Consider the following 24,877-nt stretch of genomic DNA (forward strand, 5'->3'; position numbering starts at 1 on the left):
AAATCACTGAATGGATTCGACCCAGGATGTACCTCAGATATGTTTAGAGAATATAAAAGTAGATCTCTTAGATCCATGGACTGAGGTAAGCTAGTTGAGCCCAGAGTCCAAACTTAACATGGTGAAGCAGCATTTAGCTGTTACGCTGCATATAACTGGAACAGACTGCCAGGAGTTAAATGTGCCCCAAATGTAGAAATGTTTAAATCCAGGTTACAAACTTTCCTCTGTTCTTGTGCCTATGATTGAGCTTAGAATTTTGCACTTTAATAGTATTGCACTTTAAGTTTATTTTAAAACCTGGATTTTTATGTTTCTTATTGCACTTTTTAAAAGCTAATTTACTTTATCTTTTATTTTTAGTTTTTCATGTTCTTATTTTTTTTTATTCTTCATGTAAATCACTTTATTTGTCTGGTTTTAATTTCGTGTTCTTTTAATTGTTTTAATGCTTTAAAATTTTTCTTATGTAAAGCCCTTTGAATTGCCACTGTGTGTGATAGGTGCTACACAAATAAACTTGCCTTGCCTATATAAATTATATAAATATATAAATTAAATACAATTATACATTTTCAACCGCAAATCTATGTTAATGTATTATTTTGTGTTTATTGTCAGATTGTTATAATAACCACAATATTTATATAAAATGAATGACATGACATATACAGGGGTTGGACAAAATAACTGAAACACCTGGTTTTAGACCACAATAATTTATTAGTATGGTGTAGGGCCTCCTTTTGCGGCCAATACAGCGTCAATTCGTGTTGGAAATGACATATACAAGTCCTGCACAGTGGTCAGAGGGATTTTAAGCCATTCTTCTTGCAGGATAGTGGCCAGGTCACTACGTGATGTTGGTGGAGGAAAACGTTTTCTGACTCGCTTCTCCAAAACACCCCAAAGTGGCTCAATAATATTTAGATCTGGTGACTGTGCAGGCCATGGGAGATGTTCAACTTCACTTTCATGTTCATCAAACCAATCTTTCACCAGTCTTGCTGTGTGTATTGGTGCATTGTCATCCTGATACACGGCACCGCCATTGGATGCACATGGTCCTCCAGAATGGTTCGGTAGTCCTTGGCAGTGACGCGCCCATCTAGCACAAGTATTGGGCCAAGGGAATGCCATGATATGGCAGCCCAAACCATCACTGATCCACCCCCATGCTTCACTCTGGGCATGCAACAGTCTGGGTGGTACGCTTCTTTGGGGCTTCTCCACACCGTAACTCTCCCGGATGTGGGGAAAACAGTAAAGGTGGACTCATCAGAGAACAATACATGTTTCACATTGTCCACAGCCCAAGATTTGCGCTCCTTGCACCATTGAAACCGACGTTTGGCATCGGCACGAGTGACCAAAGGTTTGGCTATAGCAGCCCGGCCGTGTATATTGACCCTGTGGAGCTCCCGACGGACAGTTCTGGTGGAAACAGGAGAGTTGAGGTGCACATTTAATTCTGCCGTGATTTGGGCAGCCGTGGTTTTATGTTTTTTGGATACAATCCGGGTTAGCACCCGAACATCCCTTTCAGACAGCTTCCTCTTGCGTCCACAGTTAATCCTGTTGGATGTGGTTTGTCCTTCTTGGTGGTATGCTGACATTACCCTGGATACCGTGGCTCTTGATACATCACAAAGACTTGCTGTCTTGGTCACAGATGCGCCAGCAAGACGTGCACCAACAATTTGTCCTCTTTTGAACTCTGGTATGTCACCCATAATGTTGTGTGCATTGCAATATTTTGAGCAAAACTGTGCTCTTACCCTGCTAATTGAACCTTCACACTCTGCTCTTACTGGTGCAATGTGCAATTAATGAAGATTGGCCACCAGACTGGTCCAATTTAGCCATGAAACCTACCACACTAAAATGACATGTGTTTCAGTTATTTTGTCCAACCCCTGTATGTCTGACTGAGAAATCTGAATAGAAAATCTGTGAAATCTCTGAGGTTAATGAAATTAAATACTTACATGTAAAAACTGTTCAAAATTGCTGTGCACTAAACATTAGGTAAACACCACAGTGACACCATTGGTAATACACTATAGTAAATTTGTGTTCTTTCTGAATATGTATTGAAATACAATTTAAAATGCAAATAAAGATAGAAAGTGTTTCATTTGTAAACTGTTTTTAATTAAAAACAAAAAGATTGAATGTTTCAGCTTTCAACTTTTTTTGTAAATCTAGGCTTATTTCTAATTTGATGCCTGCAACACATTCCACAAAAAAAAGTTGGAACAGTGTCTTTTTTGGGGATGTCCTTGCTTGTTTCCACATAGCAATACTAAGCCACATTATGCCCATGTTACTGAAGTGTGGCTTTGTATATGAGTGCAGGTGCTAGACTAGCCTGTCTGCAGTCCAAACCTGTCTTCCATAGAAAATGTGTTCCAGATTACTTTTTGCTCTGGAAGATGTTGCAGCCATCAAATATTTTGAAACTGGGGCTGTACAAAAGATTTCTAATTAAGGGTATAAATGCATTAAACACATTATTGTGCTAAAATCCAAGTGGATTTATTGCAGTTTTGTTGTTTAAATCCAGTAACAGCCTTGCTGTGATTTCAGATATCAAAGTATGTTGTTTACATGAACACGTCAATAATCAGACAACTGCAAAACTCAATCACAATTCGATTATTAGAGGGTATGTAAACACGATCAGTATGGTACAGCCTGCCACTTTGAAGACTAAAGTGTGAAATTTGAAAAAAAATTCGAGGATAAAAAAGGCAGCACAATTGTGAAAGGGAAATTTACCATTCTAATAAAATGTTATCTTTGCAAATGAAAAGCAGCTGGGCATCACCCTGCAGCGAGAGGGTTTCACAACGACACACCAATCCCTTGATCTCCTGCAAGGATCATTTACTGCAAAGGAAATGAGTGGCAGAAGTGCACAGCAATGCAGTGTGTATTTGTGTTGGTGTGTCTCTACTTAAAGAGCGTCCAGAATTCAGACAGACTCCGCATCCACTAAAAAAAAAGCACTATATTTTCTCAGACCCAATTAGTCAGAGTTCTAACTCCTTAAAAAAGTCCATTAAATCATAAAAGCATGACCTCTCGAAGAAAAAAAGAGGGTTAGGTCCATTGCCTACAGGAAGCTCTAGTCTTTGTGTAGAAGACTGTGTAAAACTTCAGAAGGAAATTATGTGGCATGTAAAACAGGTAAGTGCAACGTGAGATCAAGCACACAGGGGTACAGTTCAAATATGCTGAGAATTTAACATGCTCTGGGGGAGTAATGGTTATGCAACTAAACATGTCCTGAAGTGGAAAAAAAAGATGTTAATTAAGTAAGAGTGGAGATAGAGCAGACAGAAAGAGAAAGGGTCCTCTGTCCTCGGTCTGGATCATCTTACAAGAAACAGTATGTACAAAGGGGCAGCTGTGGTGTCCGTTTTAAATCACTGGCCCGACCAGATTGAAGGAGAGTCAGAAGCAGATGAAGAGAAATTTCAGACGGGAGGATGCATATAACAGATCAACAGGTTCACTGAAGTCCAGACAGAAACAGAATAATAGACAGCAAGAAGATACGGACAGAAATGGAAAAGCGCTGTGCAGCTCCAGGTACAGATGCTATGTTGTGTGTGTCTGCAGCAAGTCTTGGGGTCAGGAGCAGCTCGTGAAAGGTCAAGTCGTCCATCGCCAAATTATCTGCCAGATCTGAAAAAGAAATATGAGAGAACTGTCAGTGTTGTTACAATGCCTGTTTTTGGGAAATAAAAAAAGAAAACACAGTGTTTGATATCAACAGCAGATATTTATTCACTGATTTTTACTAGACACTTTGTCAGGGTTAGGGCGCAGTCACATGAGAAGTGGCAAAACCGCTTTTGTGCCGGATGTGATATTGCTTCCTATGGAGTGTGACGCACTTTTGCCACGTTTTTTGCTGCAGCATTCAAAGTTCACCTGATTGAACTTTGACCCAGACCCAAACAATGCTTAACGTGAACAAAACTTAATGTGACTTATTGTATTTAAACAACAATCGAGGATTTCCATTAGTGGAGAGAACTTATGACCGGTAATAATTAAAAGAGGTTTAGTGTCCCTTTGTCACAAGTTTAAAAGTAAAACAGGAGGAAAATCCAACTAAACACAGATACATGTGGAGCTTTCAGAGTGAATTTGATGGTTATTCCACACAAATGCATATTGGTCTCATATTCGCACTTTGATGACGTTTTACCGCACCGCTCAAGTCAAGCGCTGAGCAAAGTGACAGCGAGGTTTGTGGTGACCAAAGCGCAAAACGCTTCTCATGTGAATGCGCCCTTAGGGTTGGAGTACTGAGTACCGGGAGGAAATCCACACAGACATTGGGGTAACCATATGTGACCATAGAAGAAAATCAAACCCAGGTTGCAAACTCTATTTATTAGGAATTTCAAAAACAAATGACATCCCTTTTCTACATATTCACCTTCCGATAAATTTTTCCCAGCATCATACCAACTTTTTTAATGCCATCAGCAAAAATGTTTTTGGTTGAGCGTGTAGCCACTGATGCATTATCACATGAAAATCTTCTTCCCCTTAAAGCTTCTTTGACTGCCCAAAAAGGTGGAAATCAGATGGCACTAAATCCGGACTATAAGCTCTCTCTCAGTCTCTTAGACATGACCAATTACTACTCCTCCCACCCTCACAGTTTCCAACCAAAATATAAAAATGCAGACATTTTTTGAAGATCCCTCATAGATTACAACTGATGTATACATATATTATTAATTTGATGGTATAAAAACTTCTAAATATGTAGGTCTAGTTATACTGCATTTAATAAAAAGGTACAGGTATAGTGTAGTATAGTAGTAATCTTTGCTAGAGTCATGCAGATATCCCAACTCTCAGCTTTCAATGATGAAAGAGCCACTAAAAAGAGTCTGCCAAGAAATACAAACTGTTAGAACTCAGGTGACACTGCATACAGTCACGTAAGATTTACATCATCATTGGTTTAAAAAAAAATTCCACTTTCTAATGTGATTAGTACCACAATTACTTGGGCTTACTCAAAGCGCTTTTTACTTTGACAGCAGCATGTATAGGCTGGTTTATGTTACAGTTCATGAAGGCAAAAGATGCCTCTAGGTGATTGGGCTGGTGAGGCAGTCTGAAAAATGCAAACCAGATGCACCCAAAAATCTTAGTAATGTAGATTTATTAGAATACTAGCTTATAAGAAATGGAAAAAAGGACTTCTGAGTGTATTTCCAGTTGAAAGTACATGTTATTTTCAAAAAACCTTACCCGGCTTACTGTGGAAAAACTGTAAATAAAAGAAAATATCAAAAGAATAAACCAATGACAGAATCTTGCTGTTACTGGATTTTACAAAATGCCCAAGCTTTTCTGTAAATAGGGTTTGTATAAAGAAAACAGCTGCTTTATGCAGTGTTATACAACAAAACTGTACAGTTATACAGTGGTTATGATCATGATCAGCTTTGAGAACATTTAGTAGAATATGCTTCAAATACTTCCATTTACATGAACCGAATACAATTTTAAATACAATTTTAAAATTAGAAACCACAAAATCACAAAATCAGTGTAGATATGTCAATGAAATGTTATTTCAATCTTTAAAAAATACACAAACTTATTAGTATTTGGCATTACTAAGACAAAAGTATAATTAGAGAGACATAATTTGCTAAAGTGTAAATGCATAGTCTCAAAATAGCACAGCTGGGCTGTTATGGTGAGGATTGGGGAAGAAAGCAAGTAAAGAAATCAAGACACATCTCATCACATGACTAGTTTTGCCAGCCTAAATCTGGCAACCTTACTTGTAAATGTATGTAATCATTGATAACCTTGGGCACTAGTAAAAAGGGTAAAAACTACTGCTGCTAGTGTGCATGGAAAATTAGTGTGACTGGCACACACAGTTCCTCAGAGCACAGAGGCTCAAGTGTGACAGTGACACAACATGAGCACAAGCTTTAATCAAAGTAAGAAATTTTAAAAGGGCTACATTGTTACTCTGACGTCAGGGCGGCACAGTGGCTAAGTGGGTAGCACTGTCGCCTCACAGCAAGAAGGTCCTGGGTTCAATCCCAAGGTGGGGCGGTCCTGGTCCTTTCTGTGTGGAGTTTGCATGTTCTCCCTGTGTCTGCGTGGGTTTCCTCAAACAAACAAACTCTGACATCACCTCAGGCTTTTGATAGCAAACCTTTATGTTCTTTGATGCTATCAATTGTTGTTGCATTGCAGACACTGTGTGAATACATGAAGTCTATCACACCTACAGTCTTCCTCACACAGATTCAGACAGCAAATCACTGGTGTAATTGTAGCTTTATTGTTATGCTACTTTAATATGTCCAGGTGCAACACAAGTGCCCTGTTATAGTCAAATAACAGATGAGGTGGAGGAAAAAACACCACAAAATAGAGCAGACATTATGCTATAACCTGAAATATAATACAGAATTGTGAACAACAACTTCCACAAGATCTTGAAGGTTATTAGAAATGAATGACACTAGCATTACAGCTATAGGATTAAATGTCATTTAATAGATTTACAGATACTGTAAAATACAATTTTTCATACCCCTACCACCCCACCCTACCTGTATTTCATCACTTGATCTTAAAGCAGTCAAATCTATTCATTTTATAGTTCTTGTTTTGCAAGTAAATACACAAATGTATTTGTAATCATAATGAAAAATGCAATGTATTATGTCTAAAAAGATAATGCCAGGCCCGATCCTAACAAAGTTTATTGTATAGGGCACTGAATGATGCCTCACTCAAACTATATAAAATACTTGTTAAAATAATAACAGGTTTGGCCCTCAGTTTGGCCCTCAGCTGGTCTAAAATGCTAGCTTACCATAGTGGAGCTACCACTCATTCAAGATAGTCAGTTACCAATGTCTGAAAAAGGAAAGGTTGGATGGAAGGGCTGTTTTTTTCTCTGGTGTCTGGTCAACGTGTCAATATGTGTAGAATTGAATATATATATATATATATAGGGCGTATCATGACTCTTTATATGCTAAATGGCTTGTGATAATCACCTGCTGGCTGATGAAAAGAAGCAGCAGGTGACTGCACAAATGTCAGAGTGGGCAGGTGCAAGTCTGCGGCTCTCCTTGGTCTGCATGGGGGTGGTGCAATTGGTAGAGGAATTGTAATAAGCAGCTGGAAATGATGAGATATGGAAACAGAAAAAATATAAACGTAAGCATTGAAAATGAGTAAGAATTATAATAAAATGTGCCACCCAACAACACAAGGGTGTCAATCCATGGAAAGGCACCTCATACTTTTATTTACTCATACATTGGAACAATGTAGAACAGCCAATCTACCTTTAGGAAGGTCGAAAGAAACCAGAGTGTCTGGAGGACACCCATGTGGACATAGAGAGCGCAGCTCTTCACAGACAATGACTGAAGGGTAAGGATTGACTTTAGGTCTTCACGACCCATGTTCCTGTGTGGGACCCATTACCAGCTAAGCCATAGTGACATCTTCGCTTGATATCTTTCTTTTCTAAATGTATTGTAAAAAATACCATTGATTTTAATGCAATATGTTACTAAATACATTTGAAACACATATTTAGTCATGAATAATAGAACAGAATGCCTTTATTTGTGATATATACATTTACAGGTGTACAAAATTCTTTTTTTGTGTGTATCCCTGCTCATTTGGAAGCTGGGCTCAGAGCGCAGGGTCTATTGTACGGTACACCTGGAGCAGAGAGGATTAGGGGCCTTGCTCAAGAGCCCAAAAGTGGCTGAATGGCAGAGCTGAGATTTGAACTCTTAACCTTTCTGTTAATAGCCCAAAGCTCTACACACTAGGCTACCACTATTCCCAGAATACAGTTTTAAAACATTCTGCAGAACCCAGCGTGTGTGTATACACTGTAACATCTGCACCTTCTACCACAGCAGCGCAATTTAAACAAAACTTTCCTTTGATAGCTGCAATCAACAATCCACTGCACCAGACTACACAACCACACTAGACACAAGAAAACCACAAAATAAACATTCTACCGCTCAAGAATCAGAGGCCAATTAAAGTTACCCTCTACTTTCAAATGACTGATTGCCAAGCAGTGTTTGATTCTGTTCTTCTGTATTCATACTTGTATATTTTTCTATAACCAATTTAAAATAAAAGACTGATTACTTCCAAAAAAGCATGAGATTTCAGCTCTAGTGTGACATCACAGTCGAATCCTGAGGACAATGTGTTATAGTTAATTTAATTTAATAATAATAACAATTTAATAATAATAATTTAATTTAATAATAGTTATAGTTATTTTTAATGTAAATGTAATACAATATTTGGACTTTTTTGGTTACTAATTGGCGGCACGGTGGCAAGAACAGCAAGAAGGTCCTGGGTTCATTCCCAGGTGGAATGGTCCTGGTCCTTTCTGTGTGGAGATTGCATGTTCTCCCTGTGTCTGTGTGGATTTCCTCCCAGAGTCCAAATTCATGTTCGCTTGTTTGTTTGTTTATTAGGATTTTAACGTCATGTTTTACACTTTTGGTTACATTCATGACAGGAATGGTAGTTACTCATTACACATGGTTCAACAATTCACAAGGTTATATCAAACAAGGTTAGTGTCTTCAGTTCACCTCACTTGCATGTCTTTGGACTGTGGGAGGAAACCGGAGCACCCGGAGGAAACCCACGTGGACACGGGGAGAACATGCAAACTCTGCACAGAAAGGACCCGGACCGCCCCGCCTGGGGATTGAACCCAGGACCTTCTTGCTGTGAGGCAGCAGTGCTACCCACTCGGCCACCATGCCGCCCCTCCAAATACATGCAGTCAGGTTAATTGGAGATACTCAACCCCCCTAGGTGAGTGTGTGTGTGTGTGTGCGTTTTCCCTGTGATAGACTGGAGACCTGGTTGTGGTGTCCTGCCTTTTACCCATAGAATGTGACCCACTGTGACCCTGAATAGGATAAAGCAGTGGTAAAACAGACATTTAATCAAGGGTTACTAATAGCTGAATAACTTAAAGGATGCAAATTGTGATTTTAATGCTAAAATCTCATTCACACCTGTGAACAATCTAGCAGTTGTGTAGCCGGCCAAATATCTTGGCCAGTGCTGAGCTGAAGACAGGGCATGAAATTGCTTTAAGTGTACAACATAACATATCAAAATACTACTATCGCTAACTTAACTGCACTACTGTGACATATTATTTTGTATAAGTAGAGGTGAATGTGAAACAGCCAAAAATGTTGGGTGTTGTGTTTTATGTCAAGCATCTGTTGCTCAGAATATGTCTGCTACATGTGTAAATGTGAATATATTTGGACAGGTTTGGGTACTATTAAATAAAATACTGAGGTTAGCCAGACACTGTAATTCCACTCGTCAATACTCACACAAAAGTGAGCTGCAGTATGGGGTGGGATGTCAAGAGGACAAAGGAGTCTTTCCAAATTGCATATTCATAATAATATACGGTGTGTTCAGGTAGGGCAGTAATCCCCAGCGGTGCTACGGCCGGTTGGGCGTCTACATACAGACATGATTGGCTGTGTCTGAAGAAAAAGTGTCACCAGTGCCCTGTGATGGATTGGTGTCCAGTTCGGAGTGTGTTGTGCCCAGGGATTCCATGGAAGCCAGACCCACCACGGCCCTGCTCAGGATACTCTGTATAACTGTTGTTCCTGCTGCTCTGAGGTACTTCTGTACTTATTGAGTGACTGCGAGTTTCTTTTATTGGTCTGAGAGCACTTGGATGGTATCCCTGGGCCTCTTGTCGGACATTCTAAACAATTTCTGGATTAGTCCCACATTATAAATGGCAAAGTATGTCATCATACCACTAGCAAAGTACTGATTTGGTGTAGCATTTAGTACAACAGTATGTACTTTGGGACACAGAGTTTATTTAAACTCAGTCTTCACATATGCTGAGATGCTTATATAACTTAAACACTTTTTACCATCCCATGTCCACTCTATTTTACATTCCTTCATGTGGCTCTCTAGACTTATATTCTCATTATGAGATCATGTCTGGCTTTTTGAGACCAACACATGTACGAGCCAAGCAAACTATTTAACCCACGCTGTTCTGTGCTGGACTTGTAGATAATGAAAAGTCCTGTCACAAATACCAGGACTGCATGAAACTTGTATAGCATTCTGAAGTTATCATCCCATAGGGAGGAAGTCCAAGATTTGCACCAGCAGCTGTAGGCAAAAAACGCTTGTGCCTTACTGAATTCCGTGTGTTAGGACTGGCTGGCAGTGGAAACCAGGCAGGGTGCAGAAAAGGCAGAGAGAGGGAGGCCTGATCTTGGGGGTGTTTAAATGCCCAGGGGCCCATTTTAGTGCTGCCACCTTTAAAAGAGTTGAAGGAGGTGAACAAATAAAGCTTGGGCGCTGAACACTCCTTGAAATTTCTTTTCAGTTACGACAGCTCTTGAATGTGAGCCAGGGGACAATTAACTTTTTCTTCGCCGGCATCTACGGCCAGGGCAGCAGTCAGGGCGCACATCTAGACTCAAAGGCCGATTTGTCATCGTGACAACGGCACACTGTACCGCCACTCCAATTAAAGCAGAGGTGCAATTCGATATGGCTTTTTTATACACTACGCCCTGGTCGAGAAAAGTGAATAACCAGCAAGTCATGCATGCAAGTGTGTGAAAGCATTGTTCAGTCTATAGCAGAGAAAGTGTGGTGAGCTCCAAAAGCCAGTGAATCAACACGTAAAAATCTTGGCTTTCAGATAGATTTGCTGAACAAAAAAAGGGGGGAAATAGGGGTGGGTAACTACTGATGTTAAACACTCCTCACATATAGTGTATAAAAAGGTCTTGTGCTGCTGGTTTTCAGAGCAAGCCAACAGGGAGTGAGCATTATTGAAAGACTGCTGGGTCCTTGCTTCTCAACACTGGGACTAATTATATGGAATTGTAACCATGTGAGTGTGTGAGTCCAGGGACATGGCTTAAGCTTTCTTTTTTTCTTTCTCAAGGTTTCTGTAAAAATACTAGATATATGAAAAAAAAAGTATTGAGTAGATCTGAGAAATCATGTACTGTTTTACCCCCCCCCCCCCCCCCCCCCCCCCCCCCCCCCCCCCAGAAAACCCAAACTAGTGTTTGAACAAAAATCTTAAATAACTCCAGATTTTTAACATGCCGTTTTAAGCATTGATTATTTAGATACCTATAATGATTTATTCAATCATTCTCAATCACTTTATCAGGGTACCGGTGAGCATTACACATTTATTTACACCTCAAGGCAATTTAGAACAGCCGATCAATCTACTGGCCTGTTTTGGAGAGTTAGGGGAAAGCCAGGGTACCCTAGAGAAACCTGAGGTTGGAAATTATGTAAAATAAATAGTAATCCAAGGTGGGGTTGGTTCAGTGAGCCTACTGTGTTCCTATCAGACTGGTTACAAGAGGGCATTTGTGTGTGCTAGCTCATAAGAGAGTGGGTCTGTTCGAAAACTAGTGAGCTGCCTTGCTGCCTATTTTGGCAGCTGGTTAAGTTTGTTTGTTTGTTTTATTAGTATTTTAATGTGATGTTTTACACTTTGGTTACATTCATGACAGGAACGGTAGTTACTCATTACACAAGGTTCATCAGTTCATGTTTATATCGAACACAGTCATGGACAACTTTGTATCTCTAATTCACCTCACTTGCATGTCTTTGGACTGTGGGAGGAAACCGGAGCACCCGGAGGAAACCCACGCGGACACGGGGAGAGCATTCAAACTCCACACAGAAAGGACCCGGACCGCCCCACCTGGGGATCGAACCCAGGACCTTCTTGCTGTGAGGCGACAGTGCTACCCACTTAGCCACCGTGCATAGAGAGGATACTAATAAGACATCGAACTCATAAAGCAGGTTATTCACACTTACACATTACTGCGATTACCGTGATTATGTCACCACAGTTTTGCTTACTAAGCTAACGCAGTTAGCCTCAGGCCATTTAAACCAATGTTCTAAGGCAGAACAACCCGCTACTATGCCAGCTAACATCTCCCTCTGTGTACTGAAAACGGTTAAACTGTCATCGACAAACCCAAATGTGCAGATAAATGACACTTCTGCACCTTCATATAAATTAAAAATCATTAACAATTTACTTACACTTGAGAAGAACTCAAATCTGCCAAGCTGAATGCTGGGATTGCCGTCACTGCTAAGGAAGCATTGGATGCTCCCTTGTTATTTAGGCAGTTTATCGCTTCAAAATAAGGCACCTCATAAGGCAACATTTTTAGGTATCTAGGAATTTTGACAGACTTCTTCTCGGGAGCATGTGTAGGATGAAGTAAAATGCGTCTATGTAGATCACTAGCTCATTAGGTTTGCGAACCGACCCAGTGTAGGGGCAGTGTTACCTCAGCGCTCAGTACGGGCCTAGAAATCCAATGTCTGCTGGTTTAAGTTGCCAAGTTGACACTGTTGGGCCCTTGAACAAGGCCCTTCACCCACACTTGCTTGCACTGTATTCAGGAGCACAAGTGCAATATGATATGACTAAAAGACACTAAAAGCCAAAAACAAAACACAAAACTTAAAATTAATAAAACCAACAGTGAATAGGGGGCAATAGCACAGCAGGTAGTGTAATTGTTGCACAGCATGAAGGTCCTGGGGACCTGGGTTTAAACCTCACACACTATTACTGCCTGTAGAAAACATACCAGTATTTCCTGCAGTGTCCTCCTGGTTCATAGATGGTCTTCAACCCCCCACCATGGCTATCAATTTTCTACTAGATGGCCCCCTAAGGTCAGCACCACGCCATCATGGCCTGGCTGGCGTTATCACAGAATTTCAGCTCTGGTTACCACACAGGGTGAAAGGTCAAAAGGCAGCCATTGATTGTCCATGGTGAACATATCTGGCTCAAAGCTAGAAGTGCACTGGATAAAACACAAACAGAAAGCAACAGATTCATCAGGTTTATGGTTTACCCTTACAGCGGAGAAAATAGGCCGCTAGAATAAAACTACTGTAGGGTTAGTGGAAAGGAGACTCTTTTGTTTGCTTGTAAAGTTGTAAGCCTTTGTAAGCTAGTCAGAATTATTTTTTGTGTGTCAGGTGAGAGTCACCGAGAGTGTTTGAGCGGTAACACAAAGAAAGCCTCAACACAAAAGAGGAACTTCCTAATGTACTATAAGCCTGTGTTAGTTTCTACTCATTTTGGTACTTTTCTCATCCCTAAAAAAAGAAAAAGTCAAACCTTTAAGAAGTTCTGAACTGCTTTTACGGGACGTTGTAGCCTAGCAGTTAAAATAATGGCCTAGCAATCAAAAGGTCACTGGTTTAAGCCCCACCACTACTAGGTTGCTGCTGTTGGACCATTTAGCAAGGCCCTTAACCCTCAATTGCTTAGACTGTATACTGTCACAGTAGTGTAAGTCGCTTTAGATAAAGACGTCTGGTAAATGCTGAAAACGTAAATGTAAATATTACAGCTGAAGTTGTGCCCCAGAACACATTTTGTACATTCTACAGGAAATAAATTAAAAAATAGCAAAGCACTAACCTAGTGGAACAAATAAATACCAGACATGTAATGTTCTATGTCTAGAGAGCTTGAATTATTGAAAAATATTACATTGCCAACAGACTTTGGAATTCGATGAGAGAAAGCATCCCACTGCCTTCACCAGCCTCATCTAATAACCAACCATAAATTCACCGCAGTGCATTCCTCAAGCCAGTACAACTCCCAAGCTGGACACCATTTATACAACAGGTGCTTGGGAAAACAACATAAAAATCCATCCCTATATTCTCTGTGTTTATCCTGCGGTCATGAGCCCTATACAGGTGTGCCTCAGTACTACACGTTTGGTGGAATGCGAGTCTTAAACACAGGTGCTTCTTATGAAACAGGGAAATGGTTCAAATGCAGCTGCGTTTGTTCAGCACACGCTTATAAAAATCCACATGAATGCAAGAATTCGACAGAGTCTTCTTTTGAAAGAGCAAAATATTGACTCGTCTATCATCGAAAGGAACTTGGACACAAACGTTTACGGTAACACTGTCTGGCTTAGTACATATTATTAGACGTGGAGGGCACAATTATATGCACTTTCACATAGATCAAATTTTCGACTCAGTAGAGCATAAGCAGACAGTGTTGACGGCAAAGAGAGCATATCAAGTCCAAACTAGTTCAGTTCAAAGTCCTTTTCAGATTGTCTATCTATACAAACACTGTGAGATAAGCCTGGTGTGTGTGGCAAGAAGACTTTTTCCGATGTTAATACTTGTGCACAAAATGACATGAAACAAAATACCACAGAAGGGTACATTTGCATCCTAGAAATATATCTACATCATTACCATAAACAAAAATACCAATATTCAAAACATTTATGAACATGTACAAAAAGAAAAACACTTTTACATCCTCTTGCCATGCTATATCAGCAGGCTGGCTAGCGACAGGCTATTATACAACATTAGGTAAGATATGTCACAGCTAAACATGAGTAATATTTCAGTATAGGACTCATGATTTGAGTACATGATTAAAGACAGACATGCTAGATAATGAGCCTGAATTGGTCATGAGTAGAAACAAGTGTGACTTTGGTATTTGACATTTTGGTCCATGTCGACATAATTGCTTTACGTAATTACAGCAGATTTGTCAGCTGCACATTCGTGCTGCAAATTCCCTGCTCCACTACAAATTTCTTTTTGCTTTTTTGGATTTAGACTGGATGACAAGGGAGCAGACACATCTCCACAATAGGGGCCAGTGGGGCCTGGCACCACCCGATGTGTAGCTGAGGAGCAATGCACAACATTGTCAATAAATAGGGGTGGCACGGTGGCTCAGTGGGTATCGCTGTCGCCTCCCAGCAAGAAGGTCCTGGGTTTGATCCACAGGTGGGGCGGTCCGGGTCCTTTCTGTGTGGAGTTTGCATGTTCTCCCTGTGTCTGCGTGGGTGTCCTCCGTGCACTCCGGTTTCCTCCCACAGTCCAAAGACGTGCAAGTGAGGTGAATTGGAGATACAAAATTGTCCATGACTGTGTTTGACATTAAAACTTGTGAACTGATGAATCTTGTGTAACGAGTAACTACCGTTTCTGTCATGAATGTAACCAAAGTGTGTGAAACATGACGTTAAAATCTTAATAAACAAATAATAAATGTTTGAATTAATGCTGTATGTATGTATGTATGAGCATGTATATGTATAAATAATATTGTTGGATTGTTGGGCATTTATTACATATGACAAAATCTTCCTGTACCTGTTACATAAAGGCCAGTACTTCTCCTAGCAGTTTTCGTTTGGTGAGCATATAGCAAGCCCCACAGCCTTCGTCTAATCAAGCACTGTGTGCATGTTGAATGTGTATCAATAATGAGCCGAGGGGCACAATCAAGTTGGCCCCATGCTCACAGCAGCCAATTAAAATAGCTTTACATAGGCCTACATCAAGACGTTTAGTAAACCTTGATTACGTATCAGTGCTGCTACGCAGTTAGCCATAGCCATCACAGTTCTGTTAGCCAGCCACTACTAATAGCAAGGCAATCAAAGTCAACAATCAAAGTGAATCAAGTCGACAATTTAATACAATTTAATTTTTTATTTAACTGAAAATTTATCGGGGCGGCACGGTGGCTCGGTGGGTAGCACTGTCGCTCCACAGCAAGAAGGTCCTGGGTTCGATCCCCAGGCGAGGTGGTCCGGGTCCTTTCTGTGTGGAGTTTGCATGTTCTCCCTGTGTCTGCGTGGGTTTCCTCCCATTGTCCAAAAACATGCAGTCAGGTTAATTGGAGACAATGAATTGCCCTATAGGTGAATGGGTGTGTGTATGTGTATGTGTGTCTGCCCCGTGATGGACTGGCACCCTGTCCAGGGTATTACTGTGTGCCTTGCGCCCATTGAAAAGCTGGGATAGGCTCCAGCACCCCCCTGCGACCCTAATTGGATAAGCGGTTAAGAAAGTGAGTGAGTGAGAGTGAGTGAGTGAAAATTTATCAACAAGTTTGACCAGATGAAAGATCATTTGTTTTAAGCAATGAACGTTACATTTTTGGGACAGTGGTAGCCTAGTGGGTAGAACATTGGACAATCAGTCGGAAAACTGTCGGTTCAAATCCTGGCTCTGCTGTGCAGCCACTGTTGGGCCCTTGAGCAAGGCCCTTAACCCTGTCTGCTCCAGGGGCGCCGTACAATGGCTGACCCTGAGCTCTGACCCCAACTTCCAAACAAGCCGGGGTACACGTGTATATGTATATATGACAAATAAAGGTATATTTCTTGCTTTGTTACTAGTGAGGCTGTTTAGCATCATTACAAGGTGAATTATTTTGGCTGTAGTTTAGGGCACAAAAAGGTTTGGGTTTCCCCGCTCGGAAATGTCACTTTGGATGTGTTATTACAGTGGCAGACCATAATAATCATATACTGCTTGACAACTTTGGATTTGTAATGTGATGCTCTATAGAAAGGTTATATACCAGCTGTTTAAGATCAAATGCCATTATTGGTGATGTCACTCATATTTCTGTTCTCACTTGTGCTATCTCCTTTATCTCCTGCTTTATGTCAATGGGTGAATTTGTGACTTCATCGCTGAGGTGCGTATGTGTTTGGATTCATTGGTTTCACTTACCAGTTGGATACTTGCCCATACAGAGATTATTGTGCCCCACCAGGCTTTCTGTGCCACTGCATGTACTGTACACTGGAGTCATTGTAATTTACATGGAACTATGTTAAGATGGCATGTGCTTTGTGACATTATGCTGGAAGCAGCTGTTATAAGATGTATAAACTGTGGCCAAAAAGGAATGCAACAATTTTAGGCTGTGCCAAGAAAACATTCCCCCACACTATTTGGCACCCAGAACTGTAGACGCAAAGCAGTTTGGGTCTCTGGAGTCATGCTCGGGACACATCTTGACCAGACCATGTGCATGTGATGTAGCAAAGATGTACATTTATCAGACCTGGCAACACTATTTTAACCTCAAGCGTCCAGTTTTAGAGTGGAACCTGATGTGGCGTTCCGCTGTTGGAACTCATCTGCTTCATGATTTGATGCGTTGTGCTGTTCTAAATGCACGGTTATAAAGAGTGGCCATTTGAGTTATTGTAGCCTTCATGTTAGCTTGAATAGATCTGCTCTTTTCTTTTGACCTCAGTCGTCATGAAAGCATTTTTTACCCATAGAACCACAGTTGAGTGGATGTTTTTCTGTTTTCACACCATTCTCCATCACCTTGACACTGCTGGATGAGAAAATCCCAGGAGAACAGCAGTTTCTCACATACACAAGTCAGCCCACCCTGCAACGACCACGTCATGGTCAGGTTCACTCAGATCACATTTTTCCCTTATGATCATGAACCATGTGTGTATGATTTTATGCATGACACTGCTACCACAAGACTGATTAACTGAATAATTACATGATTGATCAGACGTACAGGTGTTCTTAACCCTTTAATGGTCTCACCACAGACCTCTTGGTTTCTTGGGACTATACCAACAACATACAATTAAAATTTTTTATACTAGCACACACTACTTTTTAATGATTTTTCAGCAGTTAGCTTCAAGCTGACATACACTGATCAACCATAACATTAAAACCACCTCCTTGTTTCTACACACTGTCCATTTTATCAGCTCCACTTACCACATAAAAGCACTTTGTAGTTCTACAATTACTGACTGTAGTCCATCTGTTTCTCTACATACTTTTTAACCTGCTTTCACCCTGTTCTTTAGTGATCAGGACCCCCAGAGAACCACCACAGAGCAGGTGTTATTTAGGTGGTGGATCATTCTCAGCACTGCAGTGACACTGACATGGTGGTGGTGTGTTAGTGTGTGTTGTGCTGGTATGAGTGGATCAGACACAGCAATGCTGATTGAGTTTTTAAACACCTCACTGTCACTGCTAGACTTAGAATAGCCCGCTAACCAAAAATATCCAGCCAACAGCGCCCCGTGGGCAGCATCCTGTGACCACTGATGAAGGTCTAGAAGATGACCAACTCAAACAGCAGCAATAGATGAGCGATCGTCTCTGACTTTACATCTACAAGGTGGACCAACTAGGTAGGAGTGTCTAATAGAGTGGACAGTGAGTGGACATGGTATTTAAAAACTCCAGCAGCACTGCTGTGTCTGATCCACTTATACCAGCACAACACACACTAACACACGACCACCATGTCATTGTCACTGCAGTGCTGAGAATGATCCACCACCCAAATAATACCTGCTCTGTGGTGGTCCTGGGAGAGTCCTGACCATTGAGAAACAGCATGAAAGGGGGCTAACAAAGTATGCAGAGAAGCATATGGACTACAGTCAGTAATTGTACAACTACAAAGTGCTTCTATATGGTGAGTGGGGCTGATAAAATGGACAGTGAGTGTAGAAACAAGGAGGTGGTTTTAATGTTATGGCTGATGGGTGTTTTTGACCAAAGACTAGATACGACCCCAACAAGATTATTTAAATACAGCTTATTTTTACCCAATATATAGACTCAAAATAAGCTCATCCAAATGGTTGAGCAGACCATTAAATGGTTTATAACGTGGCTAGTTGATGCCTTGGGATCATGTAACATTTCATGTTCATATTTTATATTTTACTTTTTACATTTACATTTACATTTTCAGCATTTAGCAGACGCTTTTATCCAAAGCGACTTACACAATGAGCAATTGAGGGTTAAGGGCCTTGCTCAGGGACCCAACAGTGGCAACTTGGTGGTAGCGGGGCTTGAACCGGGAACCTTCTGTTTACTAGTCCAGTACCTTAACCACTGAGCTATCACTGGCCACTTTTTGATCATGTTATACGTGTGTCCTACAATTTGCAGAAAAAATGCCACAATTAAGTATGTGTTGACAAAACCACTTTCACATTAAACGCTATATATTAGTAGTTAACCACTTAGCCACAACGTCCTCCATAAATACAGCGTGTCACATTAAGACGTAACTCTGAGTAACTATATGGGTTAGTGGATCGCTCACGTTCCACTGTGGATGATTAGTGAAAGGAGTATAAGTTTCCACACCCATGTTCCCGACCACAGGGCCGCTCCAATCCACAGGCCTGCCAAGAAAAACGTGCCAACCCTGAGGAGGTTACTGCACACAGCGCAGAGCTGTATCAAACATCCATTTACTCTAACTGCCAATTGCTATCCCACTGCTGGGCCCCTGGAATGAAAAGTACAAGATGTGTAGAAAGAGTAAGTCGAGGCGAGTGAGCTCACATATGATCTTGCACGGAAATCATCACTTTAATTCTTACAACGTTGCTAGGATGAGTGGAAAAACGTTTCCACATTACAACACCAATCCAGTCTTGACAGATTACTTGTAGCACTTAGGCTTATTAAATTACACAGATTGTAAAAGCCCTGACTGTGTCACCTGTCCAGCATGGTGGTGCAGTTGGTGGTGCAAGTATGTGCCTTACAGCAACATGGTTCCTGTTAAAAGCCCTATTCACACGTGTTGTGGGTAGCCGGTTCCATTATTTTACCTCTGTGATACCTCTAGAGTCTCGGGAGGGGCGTTTAGGCTCCTGTGTCTTTTCTGATGACTCAAGCAGACCAACGCAGTAAATATGACTACGTGTTTGGGAATAATTGATTCCTTTCCTTGAAAGCTGGACCGCCGCGGCGCCATGCCAACATTCCCCACTGTGCTCTCAAAGGACCCCTTTGTGGGCCAAATGCAAGTCAACAGCTATTAATTAGACCCACTGGTGTCCGCAGCGGGATGACCAACGTACTGCTGGCATAATACTGCTCTCAATAAAGCCTGACACAATTAGATTTGCCCTCATCTATTTTTATCCCAGAACTTCATATAGAGCAATGTTAGATGTGTAGAATAAACTGGACATGTGAGAACCCAGTCCTTATTTAATGTATTCTATAAGCTAAACAGCAAATAGAAATCTTGAATAAAAAAACAATAAAATGTACACAATTTTCCAGTCACAGCAAATGTATTTATATAGCCTTGACATGTTTCGTGTCTAACCTTTGCTTCTTTGTTTTGTCAATATAGATACTACATCGATGTCTGACACAGACAACGAAGGTCTATGTGACAAAAAAGTATGGATAACATAAACTTTCATTAGCTACAAAATGAAAGAAGCAAAAGTCAGACACCATGTATTGGAACATCGAGCAGGATATCAGACTCATTAGTAACTGCAACTGGCCCTTATATTCCACTGGCTTGTGCAGTCAAAGACAGTTGTTGTAACAGGAGCCATTCTAAGCCAGAGGTGACCTAACCTAGGCAGTGTAGCTGTAATTTCATATTTGTCTCTACTACGTAATAATATACAAAACTGAGCTCTGTGGTATGTTCAGTGCATTTTAGAGAGTAGCATCCTTCTGTACATCTGTATGATGAGATCTGTTGTTTTGACATGACCATACATGATGTTGTTTCTGTTTTACCCTTAACTAAATTCAAAGAAAGTGTTACTTGAGTCAAAGTACCAGTTTAGATCTGTTTTGTATCAACCACTGTACCACCGCCTGCATCCTAGAATGTTTGGAAAACACACATGCTGAATTCCAAATGACTTCCTTTTTACTACTTATGCTCCATAACACAAAAACATTAGACCCTCAAGACAAGAACAAAAACAACGAGACCAAACGTACTTACACAATTAAGTGCTATATATTAGGGTTAGTGAATATAAACTTTGCCTATAAGTCAGCAACACATCCTGAACAGGGCACCAAGAAATTAGGCCCTTATATTCCACAGGCTTGTGCAGTCAGAGACACAGTTGTTGTCACAGGAGACATTCTAAGCCAGAGATGGCCTGACCTAGGTAGCTGTAGTGTGGCCGTAATTTCATATTTATTTCTACTACGTTATAATGAACAAAACTGACCAATGATGTAACTTCAGTGCATTTTGGAGAGTAGCTATATCTGTGAATCTGTATGATAAGATCTGTTTACTTTTTACATTCTTTATGTTCTTGACATGATCAGAATCTTCTTATTTGACTTTCAGAATGAATTGATGTTGCTTCTGTTTCACCCTTAACTAAACTTAAAGAGCTAACATATCATTTAGCCAAAGTGTTACTTGAGTCAAAGTACCAGTTTAGATCTGTTTTGTATCAACCACCGAACCACCGCCTGCAACACAGTATGTTTGGAAAACACACATGCTGAATTCCAAATGACTTCCTTTTTACTACTTGTGCTGCATAACACAAAACCCTTAATGCAAGAAAAAAAGAACATGACAATATATATATATATATATATACATATATATATTTATAGTTTTATAAAGTTATATAGTTAATAAAGTTTTATAAAGTTGTCACCCCCAATTGCAACTGTATAAACATATGTACATGTGTATATAATTATATACATTCCATATATACAGTATATTATATATATATATATATATATATATATATATATATACTGGTCATAAAATTAGAATATCATGAAAAAGTTGATTTATTTCAGTAATTCCATGCAAAAAGTGAAACTTGTATATTATATTCATTCATTACACATTACACAGACTGATATATTTCAAATGTGTATTTCTTTTAATGTTGATGATTATAACTTACAACTAAACCCCAAATTCAGTATCTCAGAAAATTAGAATATTGTGACAAGGTACAATATTGAAGACACCTGGTGCCACACTCTAATCAGCTAATTAACTCAAAACACCTGCAAAGCCTTTAAATGGTCTCTCAGTCTAGTTCTGTAGGCTACACAATCATGGGGAAGACTGCTGACTTGACAGTTGTCCAAAAGACGACCATTGACACCTTGCACAAGGAGGGCAAGACACAAAAGGTCATTGCTAAAGAGGCTGGCTGTTCACAGAGCTCTGTGTCCAAGCACATTAATAGAGAGGCGAAGGGAAGGAAAAGATGTGGTAGAAAAAAGTGTACAAGCAATAGGGATAACCGCACCCTGGAGAGGATTGTGAAACAAAACCCATTCAAAAATGTGGGGGAGATTCACAAAGAGTGGACTGCAGCTGGAGTCAGTGCTTCAAGAACCACCACGCACAGACGTATGCAAGACATGGGTTTCAGCTGTCGCATTCCTTGTGTCAAGCCACTCTTGAACAAGAGACAGCATCAGAAGCGTCTCGCCTGGGCTAAAGACAAAAAGGACTGCTGAGTGGTCCAAAGTTATGTTCTCTGATGAAAGTAAATTTTGCATTACCTTTGGAAATCAAGGTCCCAGAGTCTGGAGGAAGAGAGGAGAGGCACAGAATCCACGTTGCTTGAGGTCCAGTGTAAAGTTTCCACAGTCAGTGATGGTTTGGAGTGCCATGTCATCTGCTGGTGTTGGTCCACTGTGTTTTCTGAGGTCCAAGGTCAACGCAGCCGTCTACCAGGAAGTTTTAGAGCACTTCATGCTTCCTGCTGCTGACCAACTTTATGGAGATGCAGATTTCATTTTCCAACAGGACTTGGCACCTGCACACAGTGCCAAAGCTACCAGTACCTGGTTTAAGGACCATGGTATCCCTGTTCTTAATTGGCCAGCAAACTCGCCTGACCTTAACCCCATAGAAAATCTATGGGGTATTGTGAAGAGGAAGATGCGATACGCCAGACCTAACAATTCAGAAGAGCTGAAGGCCACTATCAGAGCAACCTGGGCTCTTATAACACCTGAGCAGTGCCACAGACTGATGGACTCCATGCCACGCTGCATTGCTGCAGTAATCCAGGCAAAAGGAGCCCCAACTAAGTACTAAGTGCTGTACATGCTCATACTTTTCATGTTCATACTTTTCAATTTCTAAAAATCCTTTTTTTGTATTGGTCTTAAGTAATATTCTAATTTTCTGAGATACTGAATTTGGGGTTTTCATTAGTTGTCAGTCATAATCATCAACATTAAAAGAAATAAACATTTGAAATATATCAGTCTGTGTGTAATGAATGAATATTATATATATATATATATATATATATATATATATACTGTATATATATACTGTATGTATATATAAATATGTCACTACATACAGTGACTATATACTGTATAGGCACGCAAGTAACAATTTACCCTGCCCTCCAAACTGTTGTTTTTTACCTTCTTTTTTAGAGGATTCAAGTATTAATTAGGGGGATCAGAACTCCCAACCCCCTGTAATTCAAATCATGATAACAATGACATTGGAGCTGTTTAAAAAATATATAATAATCAAAAGACATCAATGATTTAATATAAGCTGTAAAAGGGCTGAGAATTTGCAGCTATTATGTCTTCTAGTTATCAGCCAAGTTGGTCACTAGATAAATAGATGAGTACCGGTACCATCCACTGGTTGGAGTCCCTAGAGAACATAGACATGCTGACAGACAAGCCACAAGAGGTTGTCTGGAGTCAATTAGCTACATCAGGGGCGTTTGGCTTTGTAAATTAAATTCCTGAGCAAACAAACATGTTTTGGGGAAGAAGCACAAAATCAATCAGATTTATTAAGGCTCATTTCTAGTCTACACAAATGAAGGCAGATTTCAGCCACCCCCTTCCCAAAAAAAACCCCTGTAGGGATGACCTCTGAAAAAGTTTAATCATATGAAACAATACAAGATGACGGCGTTTAATTCCAGCTATCAGCTTGTGTGCCTTACAGTGGAAAGCAGGAAGGACCCTCAAACCTTCTGTAGCGACCATTCATCACTAGCTTGTGCACATCAGACCAGATGCTGTTTACACAGATGGCGGTTGAGTCTCATTATTTTTGAGAGTGTGTGTGGTTGCTTGGATGTGTGTTAGCTGTGTTAGTGTGGGGAGGAACCGATGTTTATAAGTCATGAGAGAAGGGCGGGAATGCTGCACAATGCTCCAGATCCACGGCGCTGTTTCTCAAGGCAAACTTCCTTGGCTACGATCGGGATGATTTGCAGATGAGCTGGTGCCGCCGCTGCAGTTTCCTCCCTGGAGGAAAACAACCCATCTGCTTCATTTCTCTTTAATGAGCTCATTTCCCAAACAGGCCATTAACCAATTTAAATGTGAGTCCATACAACTGCAGGTAGAATGCTTTACGATTCAATATCATTCCATCATACACACTGTCAGATTACTACACCATCTAGCTCACTTGAATCAGATCGAGTGCATGAGTGGGTTCCCAGACAGCATTCTCTTATCGCTAGAGCTCTGTAAATCAGGGCTTAGAGGTGTGAGCAAAAATTTATGAAGTGATGCTACATATATTTTATTGTAAAAGTCTTTTAACTTAGTAGACTGAAGTGCTTTAACTGTGCAGCGTTTGCAAGCCAAGCTTTTTACTCATCTGCACCAATTACTGTTTATCTTTTACAGTGCTTTGAAAGTAATTATCCCCATGAACAATATTTACATTAGATGTTTCAGATTGTAAGTCTAATATATAAAACACTGTCCATTATGTCAGCTCAAAAAGTCAAATCATTTGAATAAAAAAAGCAAAAAAAAGAGCATTGAAAACACACATAGGTGGAATAGAAGACAATATCATTGGCCAAATGTATGTGGACACACCTCCTAATGATCAAGGTCAGGGGTTTTAGCCACACATATTGACAATGAATGAATGAGTTGCAGAGGTCAGTGGCTGTGATTCGAGGTGATGTTTACAGATTAATCACGTCCAAAGTGTTACACCAAAAGAGCCCATAGGAAAGAGTTGCAGAGAAAATGCCCTATATGAATAAGACAAGTCCGTGCTTGCGAAGAATGTGCGAAATGAAACTAAGGTGGAATTTCCCCCTAGACGAGTGCATTTTCTGGCTTCAATTCT

At 40.4% G+C, this 24,877-nt stretch overlaps 1 protein-coding gene across 1 annotated transcript in view; it reads right to left on the reverse strand.

Annotated features, from left to right (window-relative positions):
- Positions 1 to 3,517: 3,517 nt before the first annotated feature.
- Positions 3,518 to 24,877, reverse strand: part of gpc3 (glypican 3) — a 195,639-nt gene continuing 174,279 nt past the window's right edge. The window contains exon 8 of the mRNA XM_062999806.1: positions 3,518 to 3,693. Coding sequence (XP_062855876.1) covers positions 3,518 to 3,693 — 176 coding nt within the window. The remainder of the gene's footprint in view (positions 3,694 to 24,877) is intronic.

The sequence above is a fragment of the Trichomycterus rosablanca genome, chromosome 8 (assembly GCF_030014385.1).
Source record: "Trichomycterus rosablanca isolate fTriRos1 chromosome 8, fTriRos1.hap1, whole genome shotgun sequence".
Lineage (NCBI taxonomy): Eukaryota > Metazoa > Chordata > Actinopteri > Siluriformes > Trichomycteridae > Trichomycterus > Trichomycterus rosablanca.